The sequence below is a fragment of the Enhydra lutris genome, unplaced genomic scaffold (assembly GCF_002288905.1).
Source record: "Enhydra lutris kenyoni isolate GAN:26980312 unplaced genomic scaffold, ASM228890v2 scaffoldscaffold5, whole genome shotgun sequence".
NCBI lineage: Eukaryota > Metazoa > Chordata > Mammalia > Carnivora > Mustelidae > Enhydra > Enhydra lutris.
In genome coordinates, this window is record NW_019154089.1 from 53,472,404 (window position 1) to 53,490,390 (window position 17,987).

The 17,987-nt window shown below is 36.4% G+C and overlaps 1 protein-coding gene across 2 annotated transcripts in view; it reads left to right on the forward strand.

Moving 5' to 3' along the window:
• Window positions 1-17,987, forward strand: part of LOC111140851 (zinc finger RNA binding protein) — an 87,425-nt gene that overhangs the window by 2,898 nt on the left and 66,540 nt on the right. Inside the window, exon 3 of one of the 2 annotated variants that reach the window (XM_022493069.1) lies at window positions 17,115-17,138. The exons of the other annotated variant lie outside the window; for it this stretch is intronic. Within the exon in view, the coding sequence (XP_022348777.1) occupies window positions 17,115-17,138 (24 nt within the window). The remainder of the gene's footprint in view (window positions 1-17,114; window positions 17,139-17,987) is intronic. 2 annotated transcript variants of the gene reach the window in all.

Sequence of the window (17,987 nt, forward strand, 5' to 3'; positions counted from 1 at the left end):
ATAATGTAACTTTTAGATGGAAGACCAAGGCTTACTTTGCAAGTTTTTTGTTGTTGTTTGTGGGGTTTTTGTTTTAATTTAAAGGATGCAAACTTGGAGAACTTTTAAGTGTTTACATGTGAATGATGTGAGTAGTTGCTATGCCTGCTGTTGAATACAGATAACTGAAAGTAACCTAAATCTTCATTGCATTCTGCGTCTTAGTTTTCTTGGTTATGTAGCTACATAAAGCTCTGAATTCTGCTACTTCTGTTAACCGCTAGATAAGCTAACTTTTTCATTTGTGTAATACATATTAAATCTTTTTGTGATAAGCATTTACTTAGTGTTTGTGCTGGACGTTCCATCAGCTACTGAATATTTTTCTTCTTCTTTGTATTTTTTTAAGTGAATAAACCTATTACGCCCATTTGCCACTCTTGCAAATGCAATCTTTTCATTTTCTGACCTTTCATGTGCTTTTTACCCTTGGAAATGAGGAAATCAAGATATTTTAAAGTATTAATTTGTATGTGTTTATGTATGTGTATTTGGTAGAATTTGTGGGGCACAGGACAAAGCAGATCTCACGTATGGTGAAAAAATAGGATGGTTTCGAGGCAGAAAGGGGACTTGGTTGGGTATGTAACCTACTTTAATAGAGTTACCTTTTTTGTTTGAGAAGATAGGCTTACGGATAAATCTAATTTTGTAATCTTGGAAAAACATTTCAACAGTTAGGAGGACTTAGGGTAGCAAAGAATGTGGGGGAAGATAATCCCCAGTGGGAAAAAAGTTTTCTGATTGTTTCATAGGCTTAAAATCATTTTTTTCTCCACTCCTTCATTAGAGGTGATACAGAAGTTCTCATGGGTGTTCACTTTCAGAGAGGAGTTTGTGTCATACACAAATACATACATGTAATATAAATATAAAGTAATCCATTATATTCTGCTATTAATAGGACATAAACATTTCTTTGAGTTTTAAACAGCCAGTTTCCCTTTGTTATTTAGGAAAGCCTTAGACATCAATTCCTTGACGTTATCTAATCAAGCTACTTGTCTGTTAAAACCTGAATAATCTAAATCTTTAGCCTGTGCTTAAACTAATTTTCTTTGTCCTATATATACTTAGGGTATCACTAAATAACTTCAGTAAAGTTAGCGATTTGAAAAAAACATTTTGCAACTTTTTTTAACCCTTCTTATATCTAGTATTTATTGAATTCAAAGGCTTTAGGGCAGAGATTATATAAAGATGCAGAATAATTACTTTACCACCATAGTCTTCGAGTCTTAGCAAATATTGTTAAATGGTAAATGTTTAGGTGAATCCTGACTGTTTGCTGGACATTAGTTTAATTATCTGCTACAAAGGCATCCAGTGATTCTTGAGATATCTTTACTATGTCTGTTCCTAAAAGATAATTATTCTCTTCACATCATTGAGATAGATAACTTGGGTAGGCTGATTAGCTAGTGAATTTTCCTTTTCTCCTTCTCTTCCTTTTTTACTTTATTTTGAGTGTAGTGGTAAGAAAACTATGTCTTGAGGAAAGAATAAGAGTAACACTGGTAAGGTAGAAAAGGAGTAATCACTCACCGAGAAGGTGAAAAACCAGATGAACAGGTTTCCGAAACCAATCATGGTGATGGAAATTTACTGGCTCTACAGAAAAAAAATTCTGCAACTGCTAATTATATCAGCTCTTTCATTGTTGAATCAGAGATCTTGGGATTCATATTGCATGAATGAGTTTAAAATAATGAAAATGTTCTAAAAGGATTGCTGCTGTTACATTAATGATACTTCTGTGTTATTAATAGTTTTAAGAGTAGTTGTGAACCAAAATACTCCTGTATAGAACGTTTAAGTTATATGTTTGTGCTTTCCTAAACGGCTTTACCATATACTCTCACAGGAAGAGCATGGATTTGGAGCTTCTGAGACTTCAGATTTGAATCCAAGCTCTATCTCATCAGTCACTTGGCCAAATCACTTCATTTTTCTGAGACTGTTCCCTCAGTTAACTTTCCTTTGATCAAGTTTATATATAAAACCTTCTACCCTAGTGCCTGATTTTCAGTAAGCATTTTACCAATGTTAGTTATCTATGAAGTATAGGTATTTGAATAATACTATAAGGATTTTAGAGGAACTCCTTAGTTGATGTCTTTCATATACTTTATATAGAGAACATCATAATCTTAAGTAAAATGTTTTAAAAATAGGTATTTGAGTATCAATTGATAGGTCTCAGGTTCCATGTCAGTTTAATCAGGAAGGAAGGAAATTTTTTATTTGCAAGTGATAGACAAAAATATGAGATATAATAAGCATTCAGCAGATTTTCTGGATCTAAGATTAGGCAGAAATTGGTAAAGATACTGTTTCAGCAATATTGAATTAATAAATTTCAAATTAAATCTTGTTTTTATATAGCCACAAAGCCTATTAAGTAGAAATAAAACGAATGAAATTTGCAGAACACTTAAGGAAAAAAATGCATTAGGATATAAAGCCCATAAAAGAAGACATAAATAAATGAGGATGGGCTGGGTTCATGGAGTGAAAAAAATCAATACTCTAAAGTTACCAATTTTCGGGGCACCTAGGTGGCTCAGTCGTTAAGCATCTGCGTTTGGCTCTGTAGCGATCCCAGGATTCTGGGATAGATCCCTGCATCGGGCTCCCTGCTCGGCAGCAAGCCTGCTTCTCCCTCTCTCACTCCCCCTGCTTGTGTTCCCTTTCTCGCTGTGTCTTTCTCTGTCAAATAAATAAATAAAATCTTTTTTAAAAAATTTATCAGCTTTCTCCTAAGTAATCTATATATTTAATGTAATTCCAATAAAAATCACAACAGGTTTTTTGAGTTACTGGATCAAAAGAGATTCTAATGCTGGTGATGAAGATAGTATTTGTCCAAAAGTAGTCATGACAGATTTGTAATAATATGACAAGCAAGGTCTTATGTTACCACATACCCAAACTTTATTTAGTATAGGGATAGACATAGATCACTGGATTAAAACTGAGATGGAATTATGCTTATGACCAGTTGGATTATAAGGTATAGATGCTTAAATAGACATATTTGTAAAACCAGCCAAATTATTTTTCGGAAGTACACCATCAGGTTAACCAGAAGACAAAGCTTGGGGCTTGTAAGTGTGGTAATTGACAGATTGTGTTAGAATTACTAGGTACATGATTAAAGGTGTGGAGTGCACCTACTGTGCTCAGACAATTTACGTCCTTGGCACTCTTATCTCAGAATTAGGGTCACTGTTCGGAGTATAGCATTTCTGAGTGTTGTGTGAAAGCTGTGTGCTTTCATGCATGTAGAGGACAAATAAAGATTAAATAAATATGACATTGGGTTTTTTTGTTATTTTAATATAAATCTCACATATAATATGTATGTTAAAATACATTTTTAGGGAGTAACACATGATATTTAATGAGTTATCTACAATATGTGCAGTCCCTGCACTCAGGAGTTTACATTTATGTAAATTTATGATCATATCTGAATTTTAATGAAATACTAAAATGGGGAATTGGAGGATTCTGACTCTGAAGTTAGAGGTATGCTTCATAGTCTTCCACACAGAAAATTGAGGGAAGATTATTTTATTATTCTTTTATTTTAAAGCATTTTATTATTTTTTTTCTTAAGATTTTATTTATTTGAGAGCATAAGCAGGGGGAGCAGCAGAGGGGAAGGGAGAAACAGGCTCCTTGCTGATCAGGAAGCCTGACTTGGGGCTCCATCCTTGGGATCATGATCTGAGCTGAAGGCAGATACTTCACCAGCAGAGCCACCCAGGTGCCCCTGAGGGAAGATCATTTTACACAGAGGAAATGTGTTGAGCCAGGACAGAAATGTATGATGTTTGGTATGATTGAGAGTGGATGGGTCTGAAGTCAGACGACCTGAGCTGAATCCTGGTACCCTATACCACTTGCCATTTGACAGTGGAGAAACAGTCTCTTGATACTTAAGTTTCTTCATCTTTAATCTGGAGATAATACTGTTCCTTACCTCATAGGATTGAGATTTTTAAAAAAATTCTCTGTTAAAGTGCAATATATATAAAAAGAACTGCACATATAATAGTATAGCTTGATGAGATGTCATATACTGAATATACCTGTATAACCAGCACCCAGATAAAAGTAAAAACAATATTACCGGCATCCCGGGAGGTTTCTACATTCTCCATTGTGTTTTGAGGATTCATTAACGTAGTATTTGCAGAGTTCTGGAAACAGTCCCTGGCATATATTACATCCCCATTAATGTTAGCTATTATATTCAGTAGACCATTTGGAAATGGAGCTTAGGAAAGGGATAAGGGTTGGTAGTATGAATCTGGGTATCATTTATATGGTAGTGATCCCCATTATATACAGTGTATGACATGCATCATTTAGTAAACATTTTTGAATGAATGAAAGAAAAAAACAGAGCCGTGGTTGCAGACTTGGGGAACATCTGTGTTTAAAGTAGGGCCAGAGAAAGAAAGAAATACAGGGTGGGCAAAGAGCTATGAGAATATGTCATAAAAACCAGAAGAAGAGAGGTAGTAAGCAGTGTTAGTTGGCAAATTATAGGTATAATTTTAATGGGTAGCCATTATAGAAAACCTCAGATCTACTTATTTGGAACTACAGAAAGACTGTGATAAAATTTTGCTTAAAGTAAGTTTTGTGGTCTCTATCAGGGCATGCACAGTGTCCCTGGAGGGAAAGGCCTTCTCCCTGTTTCTCCAGCCTCACCTGTGGGGTGGAAAAGGTTAACTTCACTCCTTGTGTCCTAGATCTTTTGTTAGAAACCTGCTTTTCTGTCCACATACTTGGACCTTCATCCTGGGGGCTAAAAAAAATAATAAAGTTTTGTGGTCTAATTTATTATTCATATAAATTCTTGAGGGTCTTAGAGATCAAAGGGGCATAAAATATTGGGAAGCACTATTCTTGACGATGAATGAAAATAAAATTTTTAAATTTTTTTTTTATTTCTGGGAAAATATAGTATATAAAATGCATTACAGTGATAGGGTAGTCAGCTTTAACTCGGAAAGAATGTTCTTGAAAAGAAGTTTGAAGAAATCTAATACTTTTTTGATAGGAAAAATAATACAGAAGCCATTTAAATAGTAACCATATAGATGAAGGCAAAGAATGCTGTGATTTATGAAGATGGCTTTATGGCTTCTCTCACTCCAAGTTATACACACCCCAAACCATTTATTACTTTAAACAGATTGCTCATCATAAAATGTAAATTCAGCACAACACTCCTTTGCTTACAATCTTACCTGGCTATCCATTACTTTTAGAATATCTGGTTATCCTACCTTTAAGAATTTCAGGATCTTATTTTACACATTTATAATTCGTTTTCCACATTTATGAAATCAAAAGACTTCTGAAAATACTCCTAGTGTGTTTGTAAAACATTTGACAATAAAAACTGACCTTAAGTGTTAGGAGGCTAATTTTTAGTTTTGTTTCATCTCAGTTAGTGTGAGTGTTCTGTTCTTTTGCTTGCGAAATTTTTCCTGAGTTCAGAAAGTTAAAGGGTACTTTGGTTTTATTAACTTATGGTATCTAACTTATGGCGTACATAATTAACTTATGTACCCAGATATTTGTGGGGTTTGATTTTTGAGCAGTTTTATTTACAGATAGTTAAAAGGATTGCCATTTCATGACCTTTTCTTCCTTAGAGGTCTTCCAAAGAAAATCCTCTAATTTTTAAAAGTGGAATAGTGTTGGGGTGCCTGGGTGGCTCAGTGGGTTGGGGCCTCTGCCTTCGCCTCAGGTCGTGGTTCCAGGGTCCTGGGTTCGAGCCCCACGTCAGGCTTTCTGCTCGGTGGGGGGCCTGCTTCCTCCTCTCTCTCTCTCTTTCTGCCTGCCTCTCCACCTACTTGAGATCTCTGTCAAATAAATAAAATCTTTTAAAAAAAAAAGGTGAAATAGTGTGCCTGGGTGGCTCAGTCAGTTAAGCCTCTGTCTTCAGCTTGGGTCATGATCCCAGGGTGCTGGGATCGAGTCCTGTGTCGGATTTCCCTGCTCACCTAAGAGCTTGCTTCTTCCTATCCCTCTGCTACTCCCCCTGCTTGTGCTCTCTGTCAAATAAATAAATAAAATCTTTTTTTTTTTTTTTAAAGTGGAATGAAATCCATTTTATTTTCCAATGACTATATGGATCCATTGGGTCCTTTTTATAAGTCTAAGATTTACCGTATGATAAATGGTAAATGGATTTTATTTTTTCCTATCTTGAAACATTTTGCTGTTTCATTATCTTAGGAATTATTTCCTCTTGTCACTTTTTGCCAACTACTCTAAAAAAGACTAATAGGATAGAAAAATGGAGGAATGTTGGAATTACCTAGAAGGGTGGTACAATAGTAAAACAATTGGAAGACACTTCATTGCCCAAACTTTTGCATCTTTTATTTTTTTAAAGATTTTATTTATTTGAGGGAGAGCAAGATAGCAGGGTAAGGGGCTTTCCTAGCAGGAAACCTGATGCCACGCTCCATCTAGGGACTCCAGGATCATGACCTGAGCTGAAGGCAGACACTTAACCAGCTGAGCCACCCAGTCACCCAATTTTTGCATCTTTGAAGATGGTATGAAAAAAAGTAGAGACACTGCTGCCTTTATAGTTAGCTTTTTAGTTTTTTCCTTCAGCACAGCTGAGCATTCCAAATTGTCCATACTCTGTCCATATTCGCAGAGAAGAAAACACAGGAAGATGTTTAACAATTATTAGATAAATAACATGAATGCAAAAAAAAGCATCACTCTAGACTAATGATGATAGTAAAATTGATTGTTAAAGCAAAATCTCAGACCAAGAATCTTCAGGTACAGTGTCCTAGGTGGAAATTTTTATAACTGGGAAGTCAGTGAGTGAAAGATAAGTTTTTCTAAGGATTAAAAAAAGTAAATATGGTGTTTTTATCAGGTCAATTAATAAGAGTGACTTCGTTGTGTAATATTCCATGACAAGATCTCGAACATCTCAGTTTGCTAAAAGTGTATGTGGCAGCAGTTCTTTAATCTTCTGTGATGTTTGTGCACCAGAATTTACTTCATATGATTTATTAGGGGGTAGATGCTGAAGGCAGGTATGTATTCAAAGATAATTAGGAGGACATCAATGGTGTAGAAAGGAAAAGATTGATTATATATTGATCATTCCAAACTTAAAAATGTTTTGCGGTTATGGAGCAAAGAAGATGACTATCTCTCTTAAAGCCATCAAATATTTTTTGTGAGTTTTTGGGTTTTTCGTTTGTTTGTTTTTGAGCAAGAACGCACAAGTAGGGGGAAGGGCAGAGAAAGAGGGAAAAGCAGGCTCCCCGCTGAACAGGGAGCCTGATGCAGAACTCAATCTTAGGACTCTGGGATTATGACCTGGGCTGAAGGCAGATGCTCTAACCCTAGCTGGGCCATCCAGGCACCCCAGTCCATCAAATGTTTTTAAAAATTTTGCAAGCATTGCATTTTGGCAGTTCAGGTGCAAAAAGAAGAACCAGAAGTAATGATAAGTTAGAATTCATTAGAGATAATACTTGAAATCTGCAGGCAGCATTTATGAGAGAGAAATGTTCCAGGTTCGTGCATGAAAGTTGATTAGCAGTTCTGTTCAGAGAACATGGTTCATTTTAAAACCAGGAGCAAATGGAATAAAAATTAGGGTCTACTGCTGCTTTTAAGATTTCTGATAGGTTTTATTATCATCAATGTTATTATTATCCCTTATTCTTGTGTACATAATTTGTCAAATGACTTCAGAAGTACAAAAGTGCAAAAGGTCCAGTGGATCCAGGTAATGGTAATGACTCTTTTTCTTGGTATACTATGAGTTATGGATCCCAAGAAAACAGTTTTCATATTATATAACATTTAACCACCCTGACCCACTAGTAGTCTGCTAGTATAATGTGTTAGTAAAAGTTGTAGGATTGGTTATTTTATTTGTTCTAGTCCTTAGAAGACATTTAAATTTCTTCTAAAATTCTATAATACAGTTATTGTGTTAATAGTGTTGTAAAGGTAATGGGAGCATGATATATAATATCAAGTGTACAGAATAAAGATGGTTTGTCTTTGGGGTGATTCTCTGAGGAAGTTTAATTTTGCATCTTTGTCACATCATAAAATATTAAATGTAATATAAAGAAAAATCTGTGAATTGGTAGTTACATAAAATGCCATAATTTGACCTAGAAAATAGAAAAGTCCAACAGTGTTGAACATTCAGTTTGGACTAATGAAAAGACCAAATTGTATTTTGTATGCCATGAAAAGGAAAAAAGCGTTTTGTCTGTCAGTTACTTTGCCATTTTATCCAGAATTGAAAAAAATGCACACACACAGAATATGTTTTCCAGGGGAGCAGAAACATATCCAATAATGTGAGTACAGAAGCCGTCTCATTTTCTTGATTGAGACCTTGTCTCATTCCTTTTATAAGGTCAGAAATTGAACATTCTGCTTCCCTTTTGTAGTGGTTCCTCTAGAAATTTAGCATGAAGACTTTATGCAGTTTAAAGTAAATCATTATCTTTATTTACATTCCTAAACAATGCAGGGACTTAAAATACTTTAGCTTTGATCAGTCCTCTGCTGATTTTTGTGTTATTATTGTATAGTATTTTATATTTTAACCCCACAACCCATCATTGTTGAATACCATTATTTTATATAGTCATTGATTATTTAAATTTGCCTTCATATTTCACTTTTTTAACATGACATTCATTCTGAGATCATTTTCATTCTTCCTAAAGAAAATCTTTAAGAATGTCCTTTAATATGGTTGTACTAGTAACAGGGGTTTTTTGTTGTTGTTGTTTTAATCTCACCTTCCTCATTTTGGAGAACTTCTCAGTCTCTGTAGGCACTTTGTTTTTTGCCCCTCTCAGTGCTTCTCTGTCTTTGTTGGGGCTTTCAAATTAATCTTTTATTAATTTTGGGAAATCTCAGATACTCTTTTTAGATGTGTTTCCTCTATTCGTTTTCTCCATTTGCAACTCTACTTAGATGTAGAGTATATATACTTATTTATATAAGTATTATCCTATCTTATTATCCTATCCTCATCGTTTTATAGCCTCAAATATTTTTCATCTCTTTGTCCCTGAGTGCATTCTGAGTAATTGTGGAGATAACTTTCTAGTTCACTAAGTTTTTTGTCAGCCATGTCTAATCAGTTATGTAATGCCTTTCTAAGTTTCTGATTATAATTTTTATATACTGTATTTCATTTCTGGAAGGTCTTTTCTTTTAAAAATTCATCTGGTTAGTTTTTTGTTTTGTTTTTTTTTTTTTTAATCAACTTCGTGGTCCTGAGTCTTATTTTTGATAGTTTAATCGTTTACCTTTTTTTTTTTTTAATTATTTTTGTTTGTTTTTTTTTAAGTAGCCTCACACCCAGTGCAGAGTCCAATACAGAGTTGAACTCAAAACACCTAAGATAACACCTGAGCTGAGGGGTGCCTGGGTGGCTCAGTCAGTTAACTGTCTGACTCTTGGTTTCGGCTCAGGTCATGATTTCAGGGTGGTGGGATTGAGCCTCTCATGGGCTCTGTGCTGAGGAGTTGGCTTGAGATCTTCTCCCTCTGCCCTTCCTCCCTCTCTCTCTCTCTAGTAAATAAGTAAAATCTTAAAAAAAAAAAAAAATGGGCTGAGATTAAGAGTCAGACGCTTAGTGGACTGAGCCACCCAGATGCCCCTTTTTTACTTTTTTAAGTATACTTATTTTATATTTTGTATTCAATAATTCCAATGCTTTCAGGCTTTTAAGATTTTTTTTTTTTTATTCTGCAAACTCTTGCTTCTAGTAACTTGTTTCCTTATAGGATTGTTGTGTTGTTTGTATTGAGATCTCCTGTTTCTTAGAACACTGTAGCATTTAGAGAGGAAAATGTATTTTCTGGCATGTGAAAGTACTATCAGCTCAGAGATATACTAAACTAACTTATTAGCTTGGAGTTTTCCTAATTAGATAAGGTGAATTCCAGAACCCAAACCTAAGGGAAGACTAACTTGTCATAAAGAATTGTCTCAAGAGGGGTGCCTGGGTGGCTCAGTTGGTTAAGCTTCTGCCTTTGGCTCAGGTCATGATGACAGAGTCCTGGGATCGCATCCCGCATTGGGCTTCCTGCTCAGCGGGGAGCCCGCTTCTCCCTCTCCCTGTATCCCCCCACCCTGCTCATGTGCTTTCTCACTATATCTCTCTCAAATAAACGTTTAAAAAAAGAAAAGGAAGGAATTGTCAGGTAAGGAGTGTCTGGATGCCTTTGTAGGTTAAGCATCCAATTCTTGATTTTGGCTCAGGTCATGATCTCAGGGTCTCTCCGGGTCGTGAGTGGAACCCCCTGATGGGCTCCATGCTGGGTGTGGAGCCTGCTTAGGATTCTCTCCCTCCCTCTCCTTCTGCCCCACTCCCCCACCCCATGCCCACACACTGCTCTCTCATTCAAAAAAAAAAAAAAAAATTGTTAGGGATATTTCTCTCCCTTTTACCCAGGGCCAAGGCTGAGCTAGGAAAGGTTCTTCTACAGTTTTCCCTTGAAAGGGAAAATGGACTTTTTTCTAATTCACCTTCTGTGCTGGTTTCTTGTGGGAGTCCCAGAGTTGTAGGCCATTGCTTCCCAATACCTTTCATGTCTGCTAACACAGAAAATGATGTTTGTGAACAGCACACTGGGTAAACTGGGAGATTTGGAGCCCTTGATAGGAATATTGCAGTTGTAGGCAACAGACCTCGGGCTCTGACCATGTGCGCTACTCATTTTCCCTGAGAACTGTCTCCCTGTTACAGAATAGAAGAAAATGTTTTTTTGTTTCAAGGTGTAAAGAGCAGGAAAATGAATGATGAATCAGAGTTAATGCTCTGTATCATAAAATGGTAGTTCTTGAAGCTTCCGGTTTTGGGACCCCTAAAGCAGTTATAGTTATCGAAGACCCCTAGAGCTTTTGTTTATGTTGGTTATACTAACATTTACTGTCCTAGAATTTTTAAAAAGATATTTATTAAATAATTTCAAAATAAAAATAAGATTACTACATGTTAACCCCAAGTTTCTTTATGTAACTATAAAGAAATAACTATATCCTGTCCTCCAAAAATAGGGAGACGGGGCATTGTCTTAGATCTTTACAAAGATTTTTATAAATCTTTTTAATATCTCAATTAAAATGATTGGTGCTTCAGCAAAGGAAACAGTCAACAAAACCAAAAGGCAACTGACAGAATGGGAGAAGATATTTGCAAACAACGTAATCAGATAAAGGGCTAGTATCCAAAATCTATAAAGAACTTATCAAACTCAACATCCAAAAAACAAATAATCCAATCAAGAAATGGGCAGCGGATATGAACAGACACTTCTGCAAAGAAGACATCCAGGTGGCCAACAGATATATGAAAAAGCGCTCCACGTCACTTGGCATCAGGGAAATACAAATCAAAACCACTGAGATACCACCTCACACCAATCAGAATGGCTAAAATTAACAAGTCAGGAAACGACAGATGCTGGTGAGGATGCGGAAAAAGGTCACTCAACTCCTGCACTGTTGGTGGGAATGCAAGCTGGTGCAACCACTCTAGAAAACAGCATGGAGGTTCCTCAAAAAGTTGAAAATAGATCTACCCTCTGACCTAGCAATCACGCTACTGGGTGTTTACCCTAAAGATACAAATGTAGTAATCCGAAGGGGCGTGTGCACGCAAATGTTTATAGCAGCAATGTCCACAATAGCCAAACTATGGAAAGAACCTAGATGTCCATCAATAGATGATTGGATAAAGAAGATGTGGGTGTGTGTGGGGGGGTGTATATACACACACACACACCCGCACACACAATGGAATACTATGCCTCCATCAAAAGAAATGAAATCTTGCCATTTGCAACAATGTGCATGGAACTAGAGGGTATTATGCTGAGTGAAATAAGTCAATCAGAGAAAGACAGTTATCATATAATCTCCCTGATATGAGGAATTTGAGAGGCAAAGTGGGGGGTTTGGGGGCTAGGGAAGGAATAAATGATACAAGATGGGATCAGGAGGGAGACAAACCATAAGAGACTCTTAATCTCACAAAACAAGCTGAGGGTTGCGGAGGGGGAGGTTAGGGAGAGGGTGATTGGGTTATGAACATTGGGGAGGGTATGTGCTATGGTGAGTGCTGTGAAGTGTATAAGCCTGATGATTCACAGACCTGTACCCCTGGGGCAAATAATACAGTATATGCTAATTTAAAAAATATTTTTAAAAATTTTTTTAAATGGTTGGTGCTTGGTCTGCTTCTGCATTCAGTTCATTGCAATAAATTGTTTGGATTAAATTATATGAAGGCACTCTGTAATTGAAAAAGGGATAACCTCTTGGATCCTATTTTGAAAATCACTGCTGTACAGAAAGTAGAAGAGGTATAGGAATGTTTTTCCTGTTACCAGATGCCACTTACTGGACAGACCATTAGTATGCATAGTTGTTTTAATGCTGGTAGTGACTATAACCTTAGTATAATGTAAATCCAGGTCATAATGGAATTTGAAAGCACTAAAAATGGGCTCAGAGTTGGGTATAGGTTAGAGTCGAGACCAGAAATGTAGAAATTAGAATTGAGTGTGCTTTTCTCTCTCCCTCTAACTGCCACTCTGCATGCTGTGCTGTCTCTCTGTCAAATAAGTAAATTAAAATCTTTTTTAAAAAATTATATCGGAGGGTATCTGGGTGGCTCAGTTGGTTGAGCGGCTGCCTTCGGCTCAGGTCATGATCCCAGACTTCCAGGATTGGGCTCCCGGCTCCTTGGGGAGTCTGCTTCTCCCTCTGACCTTCTCCTCTCTCATGCTCTCTCTCACTCATTCTCCCTCAAATAAATAAAATCTTCAAAAAAATTTTTTTATTGGAATACCTAGACAGGAGTATTTTAAATTTGTGATTGGTTGGTCATTCAGCTAACCAGTTAGAAAATTATCTTTTATGCCCCTCCCCCAGAATAGTACATAATGTAATTAAAAATAGTATAGAAGGGAATTTTTTTAGATTTTATTTATTTATTTTAGAGAGGGAGTGAGCACACGTGTGTGTCTAGTGGAGGAGGAGAGGGAGAGACTCTCAAGCAGACTCCACACTGAGCGTGAAGCCTGATGTGGGGCTCAGTCGCACAACCCTGATGAGATCATGACCTGAGCCAAAACCAAGAGTCACTTAACTGACAGAGCCATTCAGGCACCCATAGAAGGGCTTTTAATGAAAACAACATTTACTTTTTTTCTTAATCCCTCATCCCCAATTCCACTTTGTAGAGACTCCCACCTTTAATGCATTCTGGTTTTATTTCTAACTCCATATCATTAAATAATATGCTTCTCTGTGTCTTAATTTATTGACTTTTTATACATTATATTTTGATTTCCTATAATCATAGTTAAGATTTAGTATATATCCTCTCATGCTTCTCATTTCTCCTTCCAAGTTAAATGATATGGCTGTTTCCCTTATTTTCAGACACTCCCCCATTTCCAACAAAGGTAGTCAGTATCTTGGTACTCTCTATTTTAGGAAAAGAATCTTGAAACTCTGGTGTTTTACTTTCCTTCTTTTCCCACCCCGTCCCCCAACTTAGCTGTAGTTCTACTTGCGATTAACATTTATATTCTGTAATCATAGTTTATCTTCTGTAATTTAAGTTGATTCTAAAACTTGAAGGCAGAAACTTTATTATGACTGTAAATAGTACTTACTGTGGACCCAGGTGGTGGTGGTCTATGATTATTATTCCTAATGTGTTCCATTTTTACAACCGTGTACCACTTGATAGAAGAATATTCCTCAGTTCAAGTTCAAACGGATGTTTGCTATTTTTACATCCTACTAATTGCTTAACTGTGGTGTCTTTTACCAAGATCATGCCTTTCTTGGGCAATGTCATATTTGCTGAAGTCTTTTTTTTTTTTTTAATATTTTATTTTATTTATTTGACAGAGATCACAAGTAGGCGGGGGGGGGGTGCGGTGAGCAGGCTCCCCGCTGAGCAGAGAGCCCAATGCGGGGCTCGATCCCAGGACCCTGGGATCATGACCTGAGCCAAAGGCAGAGGCTTAACCCACTGAGCCACCCAGGCATCCCCCTTGATTGTATTTTAATGTTTTTCCAGGCTTCTGGTCTACTGTCTGTAGTCCAGTCCTTTATCTTCCTGGATATCACTCTCCTGGAGGCTTCTGTCCTTTTTTCACTTCGAGTCCAAGCTCACTGCTTCTTTGGGCCCGATGCATAGCTGCTGACCTGGGCTCTCATCTCCCTCCTGGGTTTGGATCCACTATTTATAGGACCCCGTGATTTCTTTCTTGGTTTATTTTTTGTTAAAGTACATCTTCATGTCATGTCCAAACAGAAGGTGTATAGGAGGTAAACTCTTTCAGTTCTTGAATGTCCAAAAAAAAAAAAAAGAAAGAAAGGAAAAACCCCTTTATTCTGTCTTAGTGATTTAGCTGGGTACAGAACTCTGTATTAATAACCATTTTCGGGCGCCTGGGTGGCTCAGTGGTTAAAGCCTCTGCCTTCAGCTCAGGTCATGATCTCAGGGTCCTGGGATCGAGTCCCGCATCGGGCTCTCTGCTCAGCAGGGAGCCTGCCTCCTCCTCTCTCTCCGCCTGCCTCTCTGCCTACTCGTGATCTGTCTGTCAAAAAAAAAAATAAATAAAATAAAAAATAACCATTTTCTCTCACGTTTTTAAGACTTTAGTCTGCTGTTTTCTAACCACTAGTGTTATCTGTTAAAGGTCTGGTTTTTGTTTAGTTGTATGCAGGTGACTTTTTCTTTGGAGACTTTGAAAGATTTTTTTTTTTTAACCTTGAGATGTTGTGAAATACTGTATGTCTCTAGGTGTTATCCCTTCATTCTATTTTGCACTCTGTAGGCCCTTTTTAAAATATTTCATTCATTATTTAAGAGAGAGGAGGAGAGAACACAAGCAGGGGGAGAAGCAGGCTGCTTACTGAGCAGGGAGCCTGATGTGGAGCTCTATCCCAGGACCCTGGGATCATGACCTGAGCTGAAGGCAGATGCTTAACAAACCGAGCCACCTAGGCACCCCTCTGTAGACCCTTTAAATTTGAAAATATGTGCCTCCCTTCCAGAGTAGGAAGTATTCTTTCTTAATTTCTTTTATTTGCTTTTTTCTTTTCAGAATTCCTTCTAGTTGGATATTGGACTTCCTAGATTTATCTTCTCTTTTATAGTTTTTTATATCCTGATCTCGTCTGTGTCCCTTAACTTTATCTTCTGACTGATGTTAAGTTCTTATTTTATGGCTACAAATTAGAGTTTGTGAAAATTCTTGTTTGTTGCATTGAGCTATCCATTTCCTGCAGGACCATTCCTGTTTCTTTTGCAGTTTATATAGGCTTTCTTCGACTGGTGATTTTGGTCAGCTATTTTGTAAAGACTCTGGCTGGTTTCACTTTCTGGTAAGCAAGGAAAGAGCTGGCCATTAACCTCCAGGTTTAGTCCAAGAATATAAAAGTGTTACTATTTTTTAATATTAATAATTCCTTAAATACTTTATTTACCTTTTTCTCCTCCCAAGAGAAATACCCTTCCATTTTATGTGTTTCTTAACCTTGCTCATCCCATATTTTTGTTTGTTTTTTAATTTATTATTCAGTTTGTCCTGGTTTAAAACTGATTTATTAGATTTAATTTATCTACAAAGGATATTATCCAAATAGAAGCTGCTTCTCTGCTGGATGAAAATGAAAGTCTTTGCATATTTCACAGATGTTTTTATGGCACAAGATTTGGGGTTTTTATTTACTTATTTTATTTAAAAATAATTTAGTGACCATTAAGTCTTAAGTTTTATGAAGGCATATAATTTAATACCTTTTATTTGAGAACTACAAACCAGGCGAAACCTTGGTTTAAAATATTTCAATCTTAGACTAATTTTGCCTAAACTAATTTGAATTTGATGTGACCTGAATTTTTGAAAATTTACGTAGCCACTAGATACTTAATTGAATTGCTATAACCCAGGCTGGTCATATACATCACATAAAAGGCAAGGATATTTCTAAGGATATTTCAGATTGAAACGAATTTCCCAGATGGGTTTAAGATAACACACTAGAAAATCTTTATTCTGAACAGCAGATCGTTGCCCTAGCCCTTTATGGGAATTAGAACTAGATCATTATTCTTCATGATGCTGTTGGTAAAGGATATGGTTCCAGCCATATCCTGGCTATACAGAGCAGATCTAACTATACAGATCAGACTTAGGTTAGGCAGTCCTAGGCAATGTAGCATATGGTAATTGCTAAGCGTACTGACATCCTGTTACATGCTTTCTGGGAAGTGAGATTATAAGATTTATTGTTCAAACTGAGACACACAGGTGTGAGAGCATACTGTTAATGATTATGAGGGGGCAGTAGGCTTAAACCAGGGCATATCATCATCCCTTTTTTAGTCACATGGACTTTTAAGGATCAGAGTCAGTATAAGTCAGATTGCTTGCCTGGTTGACTTGACATTCCTATTCTGTTCCCACTCTGTTTTTTGTCCTATAGGACAAGTTTTGGAGACCAGGAAGTGTGAACAGATGTGCAATAAAGAGCAATGGGATGAATGGAAACTGTATAGGAATCCAAGATTATCTGAATTTTTACATAACCAAACCCTTTTTATGCAGTGTAGTCTGAATGTGTGAAATTTTATCAGTAAATGTTAAATACAAGTTTCACAGAACTGGTACATTTATATTTTAAATATAATTCTTTTTTCAGTTCTAGGAATTTTGAAGAAATAACGTTATTGGCATTTTTTCTTAAGCCTATGGAATTATCCATAGAAAATGTCAATCCCAAACCAATTTTTCCACTATTACAATTTAAATTTCCCTTTTCCTGTCTTTTAATTGTCATATATGTAGAAAATATTAGCTACTTTTAATATCAAAATGTGGAAAACCTCATCCAAATATAAATTATAAGAGTTTCTTTGGACTTTGTTCTAAGTTTTTGTTTTTTTTTCTTTTTCATATTGGGCTGAAATCTGCCACCCTTCCATCCATTGGTTCTAGTTCTGTTCTCTGGAGCAGCATGGAGTAAGTCTCTTCTATTAGAAGGCAGCTCTCATATCTTCCCCAGTCACCTCTTCTAGACTGAATGTTCCTCCACTTTTTATGTGAAATAGTAGCCATACTTATAAGCTTCATATTGATTCCTTTTGAACACATTGTAATTACTAGTGTTTTCTCTAATACAGTTAAAATGTGGTGGCCCCAAATTTTAATTCCATGCCATATTTGTATGGTAGTGTGCACACCAGGAAGACTATGCTGTACTATAACCCATGAATCAGACACTTCTTAGAGTAGCTTCAGCTTCAGTCAGGTATTTTTTTCTTGGCTATTCTTAACTGTTGGCTCATATTAAGACTTATGGTCATCTAAGACCTGTCAGCTAAGTAACTGTTGGGGCTCTTCTTTTTTTAGAAGGCACTTCTGCCTTGGTGAAAAAGCTTTAGCAAGTGTAATTGTGAGTATTTTAGAGAACCTAGAACGACAAATAGACTTTCATGTGCTTAACATCTATAAGCCTTGGTTTTATGTAACTTAGACTCTCAATTTAAAAGTTAAAATTTTAAAAAAGTTAAACATTAGTCTGAAAACTTCAGCTGGAAATTTATTTCATTTACATTGGAAAATGTTTTTGCCTCTTTGCGTTTTAAATTGTTATGATTGCAAAGCATCTGACTTAGGTCTCCTTTTGCAACATGTGCTACAATTTTGAGAGAAAAATAAATGTGTATAATGAAACGCTGCCTGTAACTTGAGTAATTTATTTAAAATAATAGAGAGTCTGTTGTAGGTTTTGTGCCCTAGAGCAAGATTTCTCAACCTCAGCACTATTGACATTCTTCGGATAATTCTATGTTGTGGGTAGCTGTCCTG